The sequence below is a fragment of the Nerophis ophidion genome, linkage group LG26, assembly GCF_033978795.1.
Source record: "Nerophis ophidion isolate RoL-2023_Sa linkage group LG26, RoL_Noph_v1.0, whole genome shotgun sequence".
In the NCBI taxonomy this organism is placed as follows: Eukaryota; Metazoa; Chordata; class Actinopteri; order Syngnathiformes; family Syngnathidae; genus Nerophis; species Nerophis ophidion.
The window spans coordinates 33,947,933-33,969,628 of NC_084636.1; the positions used below are offsets into that span (position 1 = coordinate 33,947,933).

The window sequence follows — 21,696 nt, forward strand, 5'->3', positions numbered from 1 at the left end:
GTGTTAGATGTAAATATAAACAGAATACAATGATTTGCAAATCCTTTTCAACCCATATTCAGTTGAATATGCTACAAAGACAACATATTTGATGTTCAAACTGATAAACATTTTTTGTGTGTGCAAGTAATCATTAACTTTAGAATTTGATGGCAGCAACACATGACAAAGAAGTTGGGAAAGGTGGCAATAAATACTGATAAAGTTGAGGAATGCACATCAAACACTTATTTGGAACATCCCACAGGTGTGCAGGCTAATTGGGAACAGGTGGGTGTCATCATTGGGTAAAAAAACAGCTTCCCAAAAAACGCTCAGTCTTTCACAAGAAAGGATGGGGCGAGGTACACCCCTTTGTCCACAACTGTGTGAGCAAATAGTCAAACAGTTTAAGAACAACGTTTCTCAAAATGCAATTGCAAGAAATTTAGGGATTTCAACATCTATGGTCCATAATATCATCAAAAGGTTCAGAAAATCTGGAAAAATCACTCCACGTAAGCGGCATGGCCGGAAACCAACATTAGATGACCGTGACCTTCGACCCCTCAGACGGCACTGTGTCAAAATCCGACATCAATCTCTAAAGGATATCACCACATGGGCTCTGGAACACTTCAGAAAACTACTGTCACTAAATACAGTTGGTCGTTACATTTCTAAGTGCAATTTAAAGTTCTACTATGCAAAGCAAAAGCCATTTATCAACAACATCCAGAAACGCCGCCGGCCTCTCTGGGCTAGAGATCATCTAAGATGGACTGATGCAAAGTGTAAAAGTGTTCTGTGGTCTGACAAGTCCACATTTCAAATTGTTTTTGGAAATATTCCACATCGTGTCATCTGGACCAAAGGGGAAGCAAACCATCCATACTGTTATCTACGCAAAGTTCAAAAGCCAGCATCTGTGATGGTATGGGGGTGCATTAGTGCCCAAGGCATGGGTAACTTACACATCTGTGAAGGCACCATTAATGCTGAAAGGTGCATACAGGTTTTGGAACAACATATGCTGCCATGTAAGCGTCGTCTTTTTCATGGACGCCCCTGCTTATTTCAGCAAGACAATGCCAAGCCACATTCAGCACGTGTTACAACAGCGTGGCTTTGTAAAAAAAAGAGTGCGGGTACTTTCCTGGCCCGCCTGCAGTCAAGACCTGTCACCCATGGAAAATGTGTGGCGCATTATGAAGTGTAAAATACGACAGCAGAGACCCCGGACTGTTGAACGACTGAAGCTCTACATAAAACAAGAATGGGGAAGAATTCCACTTTCAAAGCTTCAACAATTAGTTTCCTAAGTTCCCAAACGTTTATTGAGTGTTGTTAAAAGAAAAGGTGATGTAACACAGTGGTGAACATGCCCTTTCCTAACTACTTTGTCACATGTTGCAGCCATGAAATTCTAAGTTAATTATTATTTGCAAAAAAAAATTAAGTTTATGAGTTTGAACATCAACTATCTTGTCTTTGTTTTGCATTCAACTAAATATGGGTTGAAAAGGATTTGCAAATCATTGTATTCTGTTTATATTTACATCTAACACAATTTCCCAACTCATATGGAAACGGGGTTTGAAGTAAAAAGGCTAACTTTGTGGTAGCATTTCTCTTATTATTTGTGGTATTTTGCACTTGTGACTTTTTGGAAAAAGGTCGAAAGGGAGAATTTTTGTGTATCATTTGTTCAATACAGACTTAAAATAGTACAAAGTGGATGATAATGACATTTCAAGTCAAAAGTATTGGTATCAGTATGGGTTGCATTGGCGTGGTATCTGATCGACAGCAGTATCAGCCAGGGAGGTGATCACGTGCGATGACACGCGTGTAAACTTTATTGTTTTATTATTTGCTTTGTTTCATCACTTTTATGATCTTTCTCTACTTCTCACATGTTGTCTAAAACTGCAATACTACTTTTATTTTACTGCAATACTACGGTACTTCTAGTACTTCTATTTTCTTACTTGTATACAACACCGCTGCTAGTACTATTTATACATTCATATATTTGATTTTAATATCAAATATTCATAAACAACTGTATTAGTTTTGTTTGTCATTTAAATAGTTTCTAATTGAAGTCTTCAGTAAAATGAGGTCATCAATAATAAGATTGTAATAAGAGCATAATAAAATAACAACAAGATAATAATAATTTAACAATAAGATAATACATAGGTAATAATAAGATAATAATGAAAAAATAAAAATGATATTACAGTGATAATAATATGATAAGATGATAAGATGATAATAAAATAATACCATGATAATAATAATAACATGCTAATAATATAATAACAACATAATATTAAGATAATTATAAGATAATAAGATGATAATAAAATAATAATGACGTGATTTAAGATGATACTAAGATAATAATAAGATGATAAGATGTTAATAGGATAGGATAGGACAATATGAAAGAAAATATAAGATAATAATGAGATAATAAGATGATAATAAGATAATAGGATGATAATAAGTTAATAATAAGATCATATTAAAATAATATTAGGATAGTATAAGATAATAATGATATAATATAACGAAAACATGAGATAAACATTTTGATGATACGATGATAAGATAATAACAAGATAAGTTCATAATAAGATCATAATAAGATGAGATCATAATAAGAAAATAAGATGATAATAAGACCATATTAAAATAATATTTTGATGATATAAGATAATAATAATATATTACGATACCATAACATAATAATTAGATGATAATAACATAATAACAAGATGCTAATAAGATAATAATACAATGATAAGATCATAATAAGATCATAATAAGATGATATCCAAATAAGATAAGATGATAATAAGATGATAATAACACCATATTAAAATAATATTTTGATGATATAAGATAATGATAATATATTACGATAACATAACATAATAATGAGATGATAAGATGATAATAACATAATAACAAGATGCTAATAAGATAATAATACAAATGATAAGATCATAATAACATCATAATAAGATGATATCCAAATAAGATAAGATGATAAGAAGATAACATGATATTTAGATAATAAGACTATAACAACATAATATTAAGATAATATATAATTATAAAAACATAATAATTAGGTGATATAAGATGATAATAAGATAATAATTAGATGCTAATAAGATTATAATGAGATAATAATAAGATAATAAGATCATAATAAGATCACAATAAGATAACAATAAGATGAGATCATAATAAGAAGACATGATGATGATAAGATGATATTAAGATAAGTAATAAGATGATAAGATGAAAATAAGATAATATTACAATAGTACAAGATAATAATGGGCTAATAATAAGATAACAATAAGATAATACAAGATGATAATAATAGGATGATAGGATTATAATAAGATAATATAAAGGTAATATAAGATAATAAGATGATAAGCTATAAAAAGATAATAATTTAATGATAATGAGAATATGATAAGATACAATTAAGATAATATTAAGATGATAAGATGATAATTAGATAATAATACAATAATATTAAGATAATATAAGGAAATAGTAAGTTGATAAGATAGCAAGATAATAATAAGACAATAAGAAGATAATATTAAGATAATATAAGATAATAAAATAGGATGATGAGCTAATACTAAGATAATAATAAGACGATAATAAGATGACAATAAGATAATAAGATAATAATGTGACAATAAAAGATCCTATTAATTAGATAAGATAATAATAAGATGATAATAAGATAATAGTAAGGTAATATGAGAACATAATAATAAGATAAGATGACAATAAGATAATAAGAAGAAGATAGGAGGACAATAAGATGATATAATATTAAGATAATAATAAGAGAAGAGGATAATAGGTGTAAGTTGTTGTGCAGGTGTGCCTAATGAGGTGTCCAGAGAGCACATGTTGAGAAGGCGATGATGTCATGTAATGACAAACTAGCAGCTATAAAAATGTTTTAGAGACTTCCTGAAAGTGCGAGGCCAGCATCTGATTGGTCGGTCACACATCTTTTATTTTATTGGCTCAACATCAACAATTAACTTCCATGGATGATTGACAGCCTCCAGTCATGTTGTTCACCTTTAATCCTCTGCTCACCACATTTCCTCTTCCTTCCTGCGCGACCTTCACGTCAACATCAACCCGACCTGCGCGACCTTCACGTCAACATCAACCCGACCTCCTTTCTGTGTGCACAACTTGCTTGCCCAGGTGTTTGCTCCTGGCTAATTATTACACCTGCACTGCAACAGCCGCTCTGCTCAGCACCTCAGCTTTGACTTTCACACGCTCTCAACATGTTGGACAAGTGCTGCTTTCTGCTCTGTCTGCTGCCTTCACTGGCACAGCACCTCTGCACGCCAGGTAAGGACCACTACTGGCACCTGGCACCTGACATCTGACACCTGACACCTGGCACTTGACACCTAACACCTGACAGCTGACAGCTGACACCTGGCACTTGACATCTTACGCCTGGCAATTGAAACTGAGCACCTGACAGCTGACACCTGACACCACACCTGACACCTGAAACCTGACACCTGACATCAGGCACCTGACACCACACCTGACACCTGAAACCTGACATCTGACACCTGACATCTGGCACCTGACATCTGGCACCTGACACCACACCTGATGCCTGACATCAGACCCCTGGCACCTGACACTTAAAATCTGACATCTGGCACCTGACACATGACACCTGGAACCTTGAACCTAGCACCTGACACCTGAGACCTGACATCTTACGCCTGGCACTTGAAACCGAGCACCTGACAGCTGACACCTGGCACTTGACATCTTACGCCTGGCACTTGAAACCGAGCACCTGACAGCTGACACCTGAAACCTGACACCTGACATCAGGCACCTGACACCACACCTGACACCTAGCAAGTGACACCTGACAGCTGACACCTGGCACCTGACAGCTGACACCTGACATCTTACGCCTGGCACTTGTAACCGAGCACCTGACAGCTGACAGCTGACACCTGGCACTTGACACCTAACACCTGACATCTTACGCCTGGCACTTGAAACCGAGCACCTGACACCTGACATCTTACGCCTGGCACTTGAAACCGAGCACCTGACACCTGACACCTGACATCTTACGCCTGGCACTTGAAACCGAGCACCTGACAGCTGACACCTGGCACTTGACATCTTACGCCTGGCACTTGAAACCGAGCACCTGACAGCTGACACCTGACACCACACCTGACACCTGAAACCTGACATCAGGCACCTGACACCACACCTGACACCTGAAACCTGACATCTGACACCTGACATCTGGCACCTGACACCAAACCTGATGCCTGACATCTGACCCCTGGCACCTGACACTTAAAATCTGACATCTGGCACCTGACACATGACACCTGGAACCTGGAACCTAGCACCTGACACCTGACATCTTACGCCTGGCACTTGAAACCGAGCACATGACAGCTAACACCTGGCACTTGACACTTAACACCTGACATCTTACGCCTGGCACTTGAAACCGAGCACCTGACAGCTGACACCTGACACCACACCTGACACCTGAAACCTGACATCAGGCACCTGACACCACACCTGACACCTGAAACCTGACATCTGACACCTGACATTTGGCACCTGACACCACACCTGATGCCTGACATCTGACCCCTGGCACCTGACACTTAAAATCTGACATCTGGCACCTGACACATGACACCTGGAACCTGGAACCTAGCACCTGACACCTGACATCTTACGCCTGGCACTTGAAACCGAGCACCTGACAGCTGACACCTGACACCTAGCACTTGACACCTAACACCTGACATCTTACGCCTGGCACTTGAAACCGAGCACCTGACAGCTGACACCTGACACCACACCTGACACCTGAAACCTGACACCTGAAACCTGACATCAGGCACCTGACACCACACCTGACACCTGAAACCTGACATCTGACACCTGACATCTGGCACCTGACACCACACCTGATGCCTGACATCTGACCCCTGGCACCTGACACTTAAAATCTGACATCTGGCACCTGACACATGACACCTGGAACCTTGCACCTGACACCTGACATCTTACGCCTGGCACTTGACACCTGACACCTGACATCTTACGCCTGGCACTTGAAACCGAGCACCTGACAGCTGACACCTGGTACTTGGCACCTAACACCTGACATCTTACGGCTGGCACTTGAAACCGGGCACCTGACAGCTGACACCTGAAACCTGACATCTGGCACCTGACACCACACCTGACACCTGAAACCTGACACATGACACCTGGAACTTGGAACCTAGCACCTGACACCTGACATCTGGAACCTGAGACCTGGAACCTAGCACCTGGCAGCTGACACTTAGACAGCTGACACCTTGCACCTGACACCTAGCACGTGATACCTGGCAGCGGACACCTGGCACCTGACACTTGGCAGCTGACACATGGCACCTAAAACTTGAAACCTGGCACCAGACACTTGACACCTGACACCTGGCACCAGACATCTGACACCTGGCACTTGGCACCTAACACCTGACATCTTACGCCTGGCACTTGAAACCGAGCACCTGACAGGTGACACCTGGGACTTGACACCTAACACCTGACATCTTACGCCTGGCACTTGAAACCGAGCACCTGACAGCTGACACCTGACACCACACCTGAAACCTGACACCACACCTGACATCTGACACCACACCTGACACCTGACACATGACACCTGGCACCTAGCACCTGACACCTGACACTTGACATCTGACACCTGGAACCTGACACATAGCACCTGACACCTGGCAGCTGACACTTGACAGCTGACACCTTGGACCTGACACCTGACAGCTGACACCTAGCACCTGACACTTGGCAGCTGACACATGGCACCTAAAACTTGAAACCTGGCACCAAACACTTGACATCTGACACCTGGCACCTGATACCTGACACATGATACCTGGCACCTAGCACCTGACACCTGACATCTGACATTTGACACTTGACATCTGACACCTAGAACCTGACACCTGGCAGCTGACACTTGACAGCTGACACCATGCACCTGACACCTGACAGCTGACACCTAGCACCTTGATACCTGGCAGGGAACACCTGGCACCTGACACCTAGCAAGTGACACCTGACAGCTGACACCTGGCACATGACATCTAGCACCTGACACTTGGCAGCTGACACATGGCACCTAAAACTTGAAGCCTGGCACCAGACACTTGACATCTGACACCTGACATCTGGTGCCTGACATCTGGCACCTGACACCACACCTGACACCTGTCACCACACCTGATGCCTGACATCTGACCCCTGGCACCTGACACTTAAAATCTGACATCTGGCACCTGGCACATGACACCTGGAACCTAGCACCTGACACCTGACATCTGACACTTGACATCTGGAACCTCAGACCTGGAACCTAGCACCTGGCAGCTGACACTTGACAGCTGACACCTTGCACCTCACACCTGACACCTAGCACCTCACACCTGGCAGCTGACACCTGAAATCTGAGAGCTGACACCTGGCAGCTGACACCTGATGTGACAAGAGTCACTCCACACACCAGCTCATTATCTGTCAACTAAACTGCTTTTTTTATACCACTAAATATGTCAAATATCTAATTTTATACAATTGAATGTGTCAAATAACTCTTTTTACAGCACTATATGTGTCAAAATAATGTTTTTTATACCAATAAATATGTCAAAGTCCTCCTTTTATATAATTGAATACTTCAATTAACTTTTTTAATATCATTAAATATGTCAAATTACTCTTTTTTTACACAATCAAATGTGTCCAAATCATTTTTTAATGCCATTGAATATGTCAAATAATGATGTTATGTTTGATGATGTTTATGTTTGATGATGTTCAATGTGGGATGATGTTTATGTTTTATGATGTCTAGTATGAAATAATGTTTATGTTTGGTGAGGTTTAATGTGGGATGATTTTTATGTTTGATGATGTTTATGTTTGATAATGTTTATGTTTCATGATTTGGAATGTGGGATGATATTTACGGGATGATGTTTATATTTGATGATGTTTATGTTTGATGTTTAATGCTTGATGATTTTTATGTTTGATTATGTTCAATGTTGGATGATGTTTATGATTGATGATGTTTACGTTTGATGATGTTTAATATTTGTTTATGTTTATGTTCGATTATGTTTATGTTTGATGTTTCATTTTCGATGATGTTTGTTGGATGATGTTTAATGTTTGATGATGTTTATGTTTTATGATGTTTATATTTGATGTTTAATTATTTGATTATGTTTGTTTGATGATGTCAAAAGTTTGATGACGTTTGTTTGATGACGTTCATATTTGATGTTTACATTTGATGTTTATGTTTATATTTGAGGTTTATGTCTATTGATAATTAATGTTGTTTATGTTTGATGATGTTTATGCTTGAATATATTTTTGTTTAATGACGTAAAATGTGAGACGATGTTTATGTTGATGACGCTTATGCTTGAGGTTTAATTATTTGATGATGTTCAATGTTTGATGATGTTCAATGTTGGATGATTAATATTTGATGATGTTAATGATTGATGATGTTTATGTTTGATGACGTTTATATTTGAGTATGTTTAATTCTTTGGTTATGTTTATGTTTGATGATATCAAAGGTTTGATGACGTTTGTCTCATTACATTTGTTTGATGATGTTCATATTTGATGTTTACATTTGATGTTTATGTTTGATGATGTTTATATTTGAGGTTTATGTTTAATAATATTTAATGTTGTTTATGTTTGATGATGTTTATGCTTGAATATATTTTGTTTAATAATGTCAAATGTTAGACAATGTTTATGTTTGATGACATTTATACTTGAGGATTAATTATTTGATGATGTTCAATGTTTGATGATGTTCAATGTTTGATGATTAATGTTTGATGATGTTAATTATTGACGATGTCTATGTTTGATGACGTTTATATTTGATGATGTTGAATTCTTTGATTATGTTTATGTTTGATGATATAAAAGGTTTCATGACGTTTGTTTGATTACATTTATGGTTGATGTTTATATTTGATGATGCTTACATTTGCTGATTATGTTTGATAATATTTATATTTGAGGTTTATGTTAAATGTTAGAGGATGTTTATGTTTGATGTTTAATTATTTGATGTTCAGTGTTTGATGATGTTTAATGTTTGATGATGTCTATGTTGGATGATGTTAATGTTTGATGATGTCTATGTTGGATGATGTTTAATCTTTGATTACTTTTATGTTTGATGATGTCCAATATTTGATGTTTGTGTTTGATGATGTTAAATTTTTGATGACGTTTATGCTTGGTGATGTTTATGTTTGATGATGTTTATGTTTGATGATGTTTATGTTTGATTATGTTTATGTTTGATGATGTTTATGTTTGATGGTGTTAAATGTTTGATGATGTTTATGCTTGGTGATGTTTATGTTTGATGATGTTCAATGTTTGATGATGTTTAATAATGTTTATGTTTGATTATGTTTAATGTTTGACTATGTTTAATTTTTGATGATGCCAATGTTTAATGATGTTCAATGTTTGATTATATTTATTTTTGATGATGTTCAATGTTTGATGTTTATGTTTGATGATATTTGTTTGATGATGTTTATGTTTGATGGTGTTTCATCCTTGATGACGTTTGTTTGATGATGTTCAATGTTTGATGATGTTTATGTTTGATGATGTTAAATGGTTCATGACGTTTATATTTGATGTTGGTTTGGTGATGGTTAATGTTTGATGATTATGTTTGATGACGTTTGTGTCTGATGTTTATATTTGATGATGCTTACATTTGCTGATTATGTTTGATAATATTTATATTTGAGGTTTATGTTAAATGTTAGAGGATGTTTATGTTTGATATTTAATTATTTGATGTTCAGTGTTTGATTATGTTTAATGTTTGATGATGTCTATGTTGGATGATGTTTAATCTTTGATTACTTTTATGTTTGATGATGTCCAATATTTGATGATGTTTATGTTTGATGGTATTTATGTTTGATTATGTTTATGTTTGATGAGGTTTATGTTTGATTATGTTTGTTTGATGATGTTAAATGTTTGATGACGTTTATGCTTGGTGATGTCCAATGTTTGATGATGTTTAATAATGTTTGTTTGTTTATGTTCAATGTTTGATTATGTTTAATGTTTGATGATGTCAACGTTTAATGATGTTCAATGTTTGATTATATTTATTTTTGATGATGTTCAATGTTTGATGTTTATGTTTGATGATGTTTAATGTTTGATGATGTTTATGTTTGATGGTGTTTCATCTTTGATGATGTTTGTTTGATGATGTTCAATGTTTGATGATGTTTATGTTTGAAGATGTTAAATGGTTCATGACGTTTATTTGATGTTTGTTTGGTGATGGTTAATGTTTGATGATTATGTTTGATGATGTTTGTGTCTGTTTATATTTGATGATGCTTACATTTACTGATTATGTTTGATAATATTTATATTTGAGGTTTATGTTAAATGTTAGAGGATGTTTATGTTTGATGTTTAATTATTTGATGTTCAGTGTTTGATTATGTTTAATGTTTGATGATGTCTATGTTGGATGATGTTAATGTTTGATGATGTCTATGTTGGATGATGTTTAATCTTCGATTACTTTTATGTTTGATGATGTCCAATATTTGACGATGTTTATGTTTGATGGTGTTTATGTTTGAGTATGTTTATGTTTGATGATGTTTGTTTGATGATGTTAAATGTTTGATGACGTTTATGCTTGGTGATGTTTATGTTTGATGATATTTATGTTTGATGATGTTTATGTTTGATGATGTTTATATTTGATGATGTTTGTTTGATGATGTTCAATGTTTGATGATGTTTAATAATGTTTGTTTGATTATGTTCAATGTTTGATTATGTTTAATTTTTGATGTCAATGTTTAATGATGTTCAATGTTTGATTATATTTATTTTTGATGATGTTCAATGTTTGATGTTTATGTTTGATGATGTTTGTTTGATGATGTTTATGTTTGATGGTGTTTCATCCTTGATGACGTTTGTTTGATGATGTTCAATGTTTGATGGTGTTTATGTTTGATGATGTTAAATGGTTCATGACGTTTATATTTGATGTTGGTTTGGTGATGGTTAATGTTTGATGGTTATGTTTGATGACGTTTGTGTCTGATGTTTATATTTGATGATGCTTACATTTGCTGATTATGTTTGATAATATTTATATTTTAGGTTTATGTTAAATGTTAGAGGATGTTTATGTTTGATATTTAATTATTTGATGTTCAGTGTTTGTTTATGTTTAATGTTTGATGATGTCTATGTTGGATGATGTTAATGTTTGATGATGTCTATGTTGGATGATGTTTAATCTTTGATTACTTTTATGTTTGATGATGTCCAATATTTGACAATGTTTATGTTTGATTATGTTTATGTTTGATGATGTTTATGTTTGATGATGTTTGTTTGATGATGTTAAATGTTTGATGACGTTTATGCTTGGTGATGTTTATGTTTGATGATGTTTATGTTTGATGATGTTAAATGTTTGATGACGTTTATGCTTGGTGATGTTTATGTTTGCTGATGTTCAATGTTTGATGATGTTTAATAATTTTTATGTTTGATTATGTTCAATGTTTGATTATGTTTAATGATATTCAATGTTTGATTATATTTATTTTTGATGATGTTCAATGTTTGATGTTTATGTTTGATGATGTTCAATGTTTGATGATGTTTATGTTTGATGATGTTAAATGGCTCATGACGTTTATATTTGATGTTTGTTTGGTGATGGTTAATGTTTGATGATTTTGTTTGATGACGTTTGTGTCTGATGTTTATATTTGATGATGCTTACATTTGCTGATTATGTTTGATAATATTTATATTTGAGGTTTATGTTAAATGTTAGAGGATGTTTATGTTTGATGTTTAATTATTTGATGTTCAGTGTTTGATTATGTTTAATGTTTGATGATGTCTATGTTGGATGATGTTAATGTTTGATGATGTCTATGTTGGATGATGTTTAATCTTTGATTACTTTTATGTTTGATGATGTCCAATATTTGATGATGTTTATGTTTGATGGTGTTTATGTTTGATTATGTTTATGTTTGATGATGTTTATGTTTGATGATGTTTGTTTGATGATGTTTATGTTTGATGATGTTTGTTTGATGACGTTTATGCTTGGTGATGTTTATGTTTGATGATGTTTATGTTTGATGGTGTTTATGTTTGATTATGTTTATGTTTGATGATGTTTATGTGTGATGTTTATGTGTGATGATGTTAAATGTTTGATGACGTTTATGCTTGGTGATGTTTATGTTTGATGATGTTTATGTTTGATTATGTTTATGTTTGATGATGTTTATGTTTGATGATGTTTGTTTGATGTTAAATGTTTGATGACGTTTATGCATGGTGATGTTTATGTTTGATGATGTTTATGTTTGATGATGTTCAATGTTTGATGTTTGATTATGTTCAATGTTTGATTATGTTTAATGTTTGATGATGTCAATCTTTAATGATGTTCAATGTTTGATTATATTTATTTTTGATGATGTTCAATGTTTGATGTTTATGTTTGTTTGCTGATGTTTATGTTTGATGGTGTTTCATCTTTGATGACGTTTGTTTGATGATGTTCAATGTTTGATGATGTTTATGTTTGACGATGTTAAATGGCTCATGACGTTTATATTTGATGTTTGTTTGGTGATGGTTAATGTTTGATGATGACGTTTGTGTCTGATGTTTATATTTGATTATGTTTACATTTGATATTTATGTTTGATGATGTTTTCGTTTGATGATGTTTATGTTTGATGATGTTCAATGTTTGCAGGTGCGTCAGATGGATACAAAGTGCGACTCAGCATCCAAACAGCTCTGGGAGATGATGCGGTGTGTGATTGATAGGTTATTCATGTGTAATAATATGTAACGTCATGTGACATGTTATATGTAACGTCATGTGACACATGTTATATGTAACAAGTCACATGACACATGTTGTGTACTATGCCATATGTAATGTAACATGTTATATGTTCTATGTTTGTGTCATTTCAGTATGTTTGGAACCCCAATGAGATGTTTCTGTTTCGAGCCACGCTGGCCTTTGCCATGAGGAACCATTTTGATGGAGAAGACTTCCAGTAAGAATTGTTGAGTTATAAAATTATTCTGCCAGACATGTTTTCTTATTGTTTTCAGAGTGTCCAACATCCTGGTGTGTGAGGAAACACTCCGTGTGTCCTTCTGGTTTGTGGTCACGTTGCCTGGCAACACCTCCCACCTGCTGGATAGAGACCAGGTGCAAATGGCTGTCAGGTGACCTCATACCTTTTTTTATTACTATGTTTTTATGTCTATCTCATCTTCTACATTAGGTGACCTCATACATTTTTATTACTATGTTTTACAAACCCTGTTTCCATGTGAGTTGGAAAATTGTGTTAGATGTAAATATAAACGGAATACAATGATTTGCAAATCCTTTTCAAGCCATATTCAGTTGAATATGCTACAAAGACAACATATTTGATGTTCAAACTGATAAACAGTTTGTTGCAAATAATCATTAACTTTAGAATCTGATGCCAGCAACACGTGACAAAGAAGTTGGGAAAGGTGGCAATACATACTGATAAAGTTGAGGAATGCTCATCATACACTTATTTGGAACATCCCACAGTTGTGCAAGCTAATTGGGAACAGGTGGGTGCCACGATTGGGTATAAAAGCAGCTTCCATGAAATGCTAAGTATTTCACGAACAAGGATGGGGTGAGGATAACCAATTTTTTAAGCAAATTGTCGAACAGCTTTAGAACAACATTTATCAATGTTGCAAAGAATTTAGGGTTTTTACCATCTACGGTCCGTAAAATCATCAAAAGGTTTAGAGAATCTGGAGGAATCACTGCACGTAAGCGATGATACTACAGACCTTTGATCCCTCAGGCAGTACTGCATCAAAAACTGTGTGTAAAGGATATCACCACATTGGCTCAGGAACACTTCATAAAACCACTGTCAGTAACCACAGTTGGTCGCTCTACTATGCAAAGCCAAACCTATTTATCAACAACACCCTGATGGACCACCGGCTTGGCTGGGCCCGAGCTCACCTAAGATAGACTGATGCAATGTGGAAAGGTGTTCTGTGGTCTGATGAGTCCACAAATTTAAATTATATTTGGAAACATAGGACGTGGTGTCCTCCAGAACGAAGAGGAAAATAACCATTCGGATTGTTATAGGTGCAAAGTTGAAAAGCCAGCATCTGTGATGGTATGGGGGTGCATTAGTGCCCAAAGCATGGGTAACTTACACATCTGTGAAGACACCATTAATGCTGAAAGGTCCATACAGGTTTTGGAGCAACATATGTTGTCATCCAAGCAACGTTATCATGGACGCCCCTGCTTATTTCAGCAAGACAATGCCAAGCCATGTGTTGCAACAGCGTGGCTTCGTAGTAAAAGAGTGCGGGTACTAGATTGGCCTACTTGTAGTCCAGACCTGTCTCCCATCGAAAATGTGTGGCACATTATGAAGGGTAAAATACGACAGCGGAGACCCCGGACTGTTGAACGACTGAAGCTCTACATAAAACAGGAATGGGAAAGAATTCCACTTTCAAATCTTCAACAATTAGTTTCCTCAGTTCCCAAACGTTTATTGAGTGTTGTTAAAAGAAAAGGTGATGCAACACAGTGGTGAACATGCCCTTTCCCAACTACTTTGGCACGTGCTGCAGCCATGAAATTCTAAGTTAATTATTATTTGCTAAAAAAAATAAAGTTTATGAGTTTGAACATCAAATATGTTGTCTTTGTAGCATATTCAACTGAATATGGGTTGAAAAGGATTTGCAAATCATTATATTCCGTTTATATTTACATCTAACACAATTTCCCAACTCACATGGAAACGGGGTTTGTACATCTATCGATTTTTTTTTATATTAGGTGACCTTGTTTAGCTGCACCTAAAGTATCTTACAACAAGATGGCAGTAGCTGCATGTGAATAATCTTATAACAAGATGGCAGTAGCTGCATGTAAAGTATCTTACAAAAAGAGAGCAATAACTGCATGTAAATGTCCTCCAACAATATGGCAGTAGGTGCATATGAAGTATCTTACAACAAGATGGCAGTAGCTGCATGTGAAGTATCTTACAACGAGATGGCACTAGCTGTATTTAAAGTATCCTACAACAAGAGGGCAGTAGCTGCCTGTGAAGTAACTTGCAAAAAGATGGCAGTAGCTACATATGAAGTATCTTACAACATGATAGTAGTAGCTGGATGTGAAGTATCGTACAACAAGATGGCAGTAGCTGCACGTGAAATATTTTACAACAAGATGGCAGTAGCTGCATGTGAAGTATCTTACAACAAGATGGCACTAGCTGCATTTAAAGTATCCTACAACAAGAGGGCAGTAGCTGCCTGTGAAGTAACTTGCAACAAGATGGCAGTAGCTACATATGAAGTATCTTACAACATGATAGGAGTAGCTGCATGTTAAGTATCGTACAACAAGATGGCAGTAGCTGCACGTGAAGTATTTTACAACGAGATGGCAGTAGCTGCATTGTAAGTATCTTACAACAAGATGGCAGAAGCTGTATTGAAAGTATCGTACAACAAGAGGGCAGTAGCTGCATTGAAAGTGTCTTACAACAAGATGGCAGTAGCTGCATATGAAGTATAGTACGCGGTGGCAGTAGCTGCATGTGAAGAATAATACAAAATAGCAGTAGCTGCATTTCAAGTATCTTACAACAGGATGGCAGTAGCTGCATGTGATAGATAGATAGATAGATAGATAGATAGATAGATAGATAGATAGATAGATAGATAGATAGATAGATAGATAGATAGTACTTTATTGATTCCTTCAGGAGCGTTCCCTCAGGAAAATTAAAATATATCTTATAAATATGTACATTATGTAAGATGTATAAAATATATCTTACATGATGGCAGTTGCTGCAATTGTCGTTACAGTATCCTAATCAATACATCATCATCATCATTACGTCATCATCATTATATCTTCATCATCACATCATCATCATTAATATATAATCATCGCCATCATTACATCATCATCAATACATTATCATCGCCATCGTTATATCATCATCGTCATTACATCATCATCATCATCATCAATACATCATCATCGCCATCGTTACATCATCGCCACCATTAAATCATTATATCATCACCATCACTATCACCATCATCATTATCATTATTACATCATCATTGTCATCACTACATCCTCATTTATACATCATCATCATCATCACATCATCACCATGACTACATCATCATCATTAATACATCATCATCTCCATCATTACATCATCGCCATCACTATCACCATCATTATTACATCATCATTGCCACCGTTACATCATCAATACAGCATTATCATCATTTATACATAATTACCACTACTACGTCATCACCACCGTTATTACATCAACATCATCATCATCATCATCACCATCATTACATCATCACCGTCATTACATCATCACCATAATCATCACCATCACTATCACCATCATCATTATCGCATCATTATCATTATTACATCATCATTGTCATCACTACATCATCATTTATACATCATCATCATCATCACATCATCACCATGAATACATCATCATCATCATCATCATATCATCATCATTAATACATCATCATCTCCATCATTACATCATCGCCATCATTATCATCATCATTATCACATCATCATTATTACATCATCATTGTCATCACTACATCATCATTTATACATCATCATCATCATCATCATCACATCATCACCATGAATACATCATCATCATCATCATCATATCATCATCATTAATACATCATCATCTCCATCATTACATCATCGCCATCATTATCATCATCATTATCACATCATCATTATTACATCATCATTGTCATCACTACATCATCATTTATACATCATCATCATCATCATCATCACATCATCACCATGAATACATCATCATCATCATCATCATATCATCATCATTAATACATCATCATCTCCATCATTACATCATCGCCATCATTATCATCATCATTATCACATCATCATTATTACATCATCATTGTCATCACTACATCATCATTTATACATCATCATCATCATCATCATCACATCATCACCATGAATACATCATCATCATCATCATCATATCATCATCATTAATACATCATCATCTCCATCATTACATCATCGTCATCATCATCATCATCATCATTACATTATCATCATTACATCATCACCATCCTCATTACATTATCATTATCACCATCATTACATCATCACCATCACCATCATCATCACCGTCATTACATCATCACCATTATCATCTTCTTCTTCATCTTCATCAAACAGGAAGTCGAGGAGTCGCATCAACAGTGCCTTCCTGCTGACGGACAGAACGCTAGAGTTTGTTGGCATCGCGCCCACGCTGGCGGCGCCCGTGTTGCAAGACACGCCCCCCTGGCTCATCGCCTTCGGGGTGGTGATGGGCGCCGTGGGGGCCGCCTTCGTGGTCCTGCTCGCCTACTCCGCCGTGCAGAAAAGGCGGTAAGCGAAACCTTTGTTCGTCACCACATCGCCACCTACTGGCCTCTAATGCACACTACAACCTATTATCACCACCTACTGGCCACTAATACAAACTACAACCTATTATCACCACCTACTGGCCTCTAATGCACACTACAACCTATTATCACCACCTACTGGCCACTAATACAAACTACAACCTATTATCACCACCTACTGGCCTCTAATGCACACTACAACCTATTATCACCACCTACTGGCCACTAATACAAACTACAACCTATTATCACCTCCTACTGGCCTCTAATGCACACTACAACCTATTATCACCACCTACTGGCCTCTAATGCACACTACAACCTATTATCACCACCTACTGGCCACTAATGCACACTACAACCTATTATCACCACCTACTGGCCTCTAATGCACACTACAACCTATTATCACCACCTACTGGCCTCTAATGCACACTACAACCTATTATCACCACCTACTGGCCACTAATGCACGCTACAACCTATTATCACCACCTACTGGCCACTAATGCACGCTACAACCTATTATCACCACCTACTGGCCACTAATGCACACTACAACCTATTATCACCACCTACTGGCCACTAATGCACGCTACAACCTATTATCACCACCTACTGGCCTCTAATGCACACTACAACACCACCTACTGGCCTCTAATGCACACTACAACCTATTATCACCACCTACTGGCCTCTAATGCACACTACAACACTGCCTACTGGCCTCTAATGCACACTACAACACCACCTACTGGCCTCTAATGCACACTACAACACCACCTACTGGCCTCTAATGCACACTACAACACTGCCTACTGGCCTCTAATGCACACTACAACACCACCTACTGGCCTCTAATGCACACTACAACACCACCTACTGGCCTCTAATGCATACTACAACACCACCTGCTGGCCTCTAATGCACACTACAACACCACCTACTGGCCTCTAATGCACACTACAACACCACCTACTGGCCTCTAATGCACACTACAACACCACCTACTGGCCTCTAATGCATACTACAACACCACCTACTGGCCTCTAATGCACACTACAACACCACCTACTGGCCTCTAATGCACACTACAACACCACCTGCTGGCCTCTAATGCACACTACAACACCACCTACTGGCCTCTAATGCATACTACAACACCACCTACTGGCCTCTAATGCACACTACAACACCACCTACTGGCCTCTAATGCATACTACAACACCACCTACTGGCCTCTAATGCACACTGCAACACCACCTGCTGGCCTCTAATGCACACTACAACACCACCTACTGGCCTCTAATGCATACTACAACACCACCTACTGGCCTCTAATGCACACTACAACACCACCTACTGGCCTCTAATGCACACTACAACACCACCTGCTGGCCTCTAATGCATACTACAACACCGCCTACTGGCCTCTAATGCACACTACAACACCACCTACTGGCCTCTAATGCACACTACAACACCACCTACTGGCCTCTAATGCACACTACAACACCACCTGCTGGCCTCTAATGCACACTACAACACCACCTGCTGGCCTCTAATGCATACTACAACACCGCCTACTGGCCTCTAATGCACACTACAACACCACCTACTGGCCTCTAATGCACACTACAACACCACCTACTGGCCTCTAATGCACACTACAACACCACCTGCTGGCCTCTAATGCATACTACAACACCGCCTACTGGCCTCTAATGCACACTACAACACCACCTACTGGCCTCTAATGCACACTACAACACCACCTACTGGCCTCTAATGCACACTACAACACCACCTGCTGGCCTCTAATGCATACTACAACCAGAGGTGGGACCAAGTCATTGTTTTGCAAGTCACAAGTAAGTCCCAAGGCTTTACCCTCAAGTCTCGAGTCAAGTCCCGAGTCAAGACAGGCAAGTCCCGAGTCAAGTCCGAAGTCAATACTGGAAAGTCTCAAGTCAAGTCCCAAGTCCTGCATTTTGAGTTTCGAGTCATTTCAAGTTTTTTAACCACAGACTAATATATGTACACAGATTGTGTATGCTTTTAAAACGCTGTGTGTATTTATTATAAAAAAAAAACACTTCATATTAGCACTATTAACCAGTTATTCTAAACATTTAACTCATTCCTTTACAGTATAAACACATTTGAAAAAACAAGTGCAACTGTACTAATTTGCACAAAAGTGTTAACATTGTATTTCCATGGAATATTGCATCATAACTAGTTCCACAGCAGTTTATATCATGTTGTCACCTTATCTCAGTGATCTCATCTCACACTATATATGTGTTTATGTGTGTGTACACATGAAAAACATAACAAATACATGAACATAACAATGAACAGTGCTGTACTTTTTAGATGTCAGGGCTCTATGGAATATGTACACATATTCTTAATATAGTATACATTTTAACTGACCTTTATTTGACTATGTTTGTCTTTTTGTAGGTGGCTAAAATACGCGGTGCTGCTGACCACCGTCTTAACGTTACGTTACTGTGTGTGATACATTCACTAACGTAACGTTATGTGTAGGTACCTCATGCAACCCTGCTTAAAAAAAAATCCCTTGTCAAAAAGTATGAATAAGTTAGCGAACTGCAGTGGACGCAACAGATTGCCGTGTTTGCAATGATGTTATAACCATAGACATCTTATAAGTAGACGCAGAATTGGCTGCTGTGACGCAAGAAATTTGGCCGCCATATTGAAGTGGTGATGAGGAGCCGGCAAACAGCCTAAACTGACAGTTGACAGGTAGAAAACAAAGATGCTGGGCTGGTATTCAGCGTTTTCCTGCTCAAATGAGCAGGCTGTTGAAAATAGGAACTGGAGGATTACTTTTCACAAGTAAGAATTTACATTAACATACTATTGGTTGTATTTTGTGAAAAGAATATCACCACAGAGTTAAGCAGGAGAATCACAAAGACATTTTCTGGGGGAGGATGACCCTCCTACAGGTGTTTACAAACTTTCAACCCCACCTAAAACAAAATTCATCAGCCACCACTGATTATGATGTATTCTCATTTTATTGTAACCACAAATAAATCTTCAAGTAACAATATTCAAATACTAACTTTGTTGGGTAAGACAGAATTTGGTTTTATTCTGAGTCCAGTGAAACAGATTGGTGGTTTTAGCTGAAATAAAGACTTTCAGGTGTTTATATATGTTTAAGTATTTGGCAGACACTTTTATCCAAAGCAACATACATGAAAAATACATATAAAACAATCACTGTAAACATGATCATTTAAAGGAAGAATGTAATAGAAAATATCAATACAAAGTGTCAAAGCAGAATAAACTCTCTGCTGTTGCAGCAACAGAGATAAAGTCTATATCAGTGGTTCTCAACCTTTTTTTTTAGTGATGTACCCCCTGTGAATTTTTTTTTAATTCAAGTACCCCCTAATCTGAGCAAAGCATTGTTGGTTGAAAAAAGAGATAAAGAAGTAAAATACAGCACTATGTCATCACTTTCTGATTTATTAAACTGTATAACAGTGCAAAATATTGCACATTTGTAGTGGTCTTTCTTGAACTATTTGGAAAAAAAAGATGTAAAAATAACTAAAAACGTGTTGAAAAATAAACAAGTGATTCAATTATCCATCCATCCATCATCTTCCGCTTATCCTAGGTCGGGTCGCGGGGGCAACAGCCTAAGCAGGGAAATCCAGACTTCCCTCTCCCCAGCCACTTCGTCCAGCTCTTCCCGGGGGATTCCGAGGCGTTCCCAGGCCAGCCGGGAGACATAGTCTTCCCAACGTGTCCTGGGTCTTCCCCGTGGCCTCCTACCGGTTGGACGTGCCCTAAACACCTCGGGTGGCATCCTGACCAGATGCCCGAACCACCTCATCTGGCTCCTCTCGATGTGAAGGAGCAGCG

The 21,696-nt window shown here is 37.1% G+C and overlaps 2 protein-coding genes across 2 annotated transcripts in view; one reads left to right on the forward strand and one right to left on the reverse strand.

Annotated features, from left to right (window-relative positions):
- The window catches only part of nhsa (Nance-Horan syndrome a (congenital cataracts and dental anomalies)), a 181,408-nt gene that overhangs the window by 156,488 nt on the left and 3,224 nt on the right, over positions 1-21,696 (reverse strand). The gene's annotated exons all lie outside the window — the stretch shown is intronic.
- cltrn (collectrin, amino acid transport regulator) overlaps positions 4,165-21,696 on the forward strand; it is a 29,573-nt gene continuing 12,041 nt past the window's right edge. The window contains exons 1-5 of the mRNA XM_061888494.1: positions 4,165-4,398; positions 12,968-13,026; positions 13,195-13,280; positions 13,339-13,455; positions 17,564-17,758. Of these exons, the coding sequence (XP_061744478.1) occupies positions 4,332-4,398; positions 12,968-13,026; positions 13,195-13,280; positions 13,339-13,455; positions 17,564-17,758 (524 nt within the window). The 5' untranslated portion in view covers positions 4,165-4,331. The remainder of the gene's footprint in view (positions 4,399-12,967; positions 13,027-13,194; positions 13,281-13,338; positions 13,456-17,563; positions 17,759-21,696) is intronic.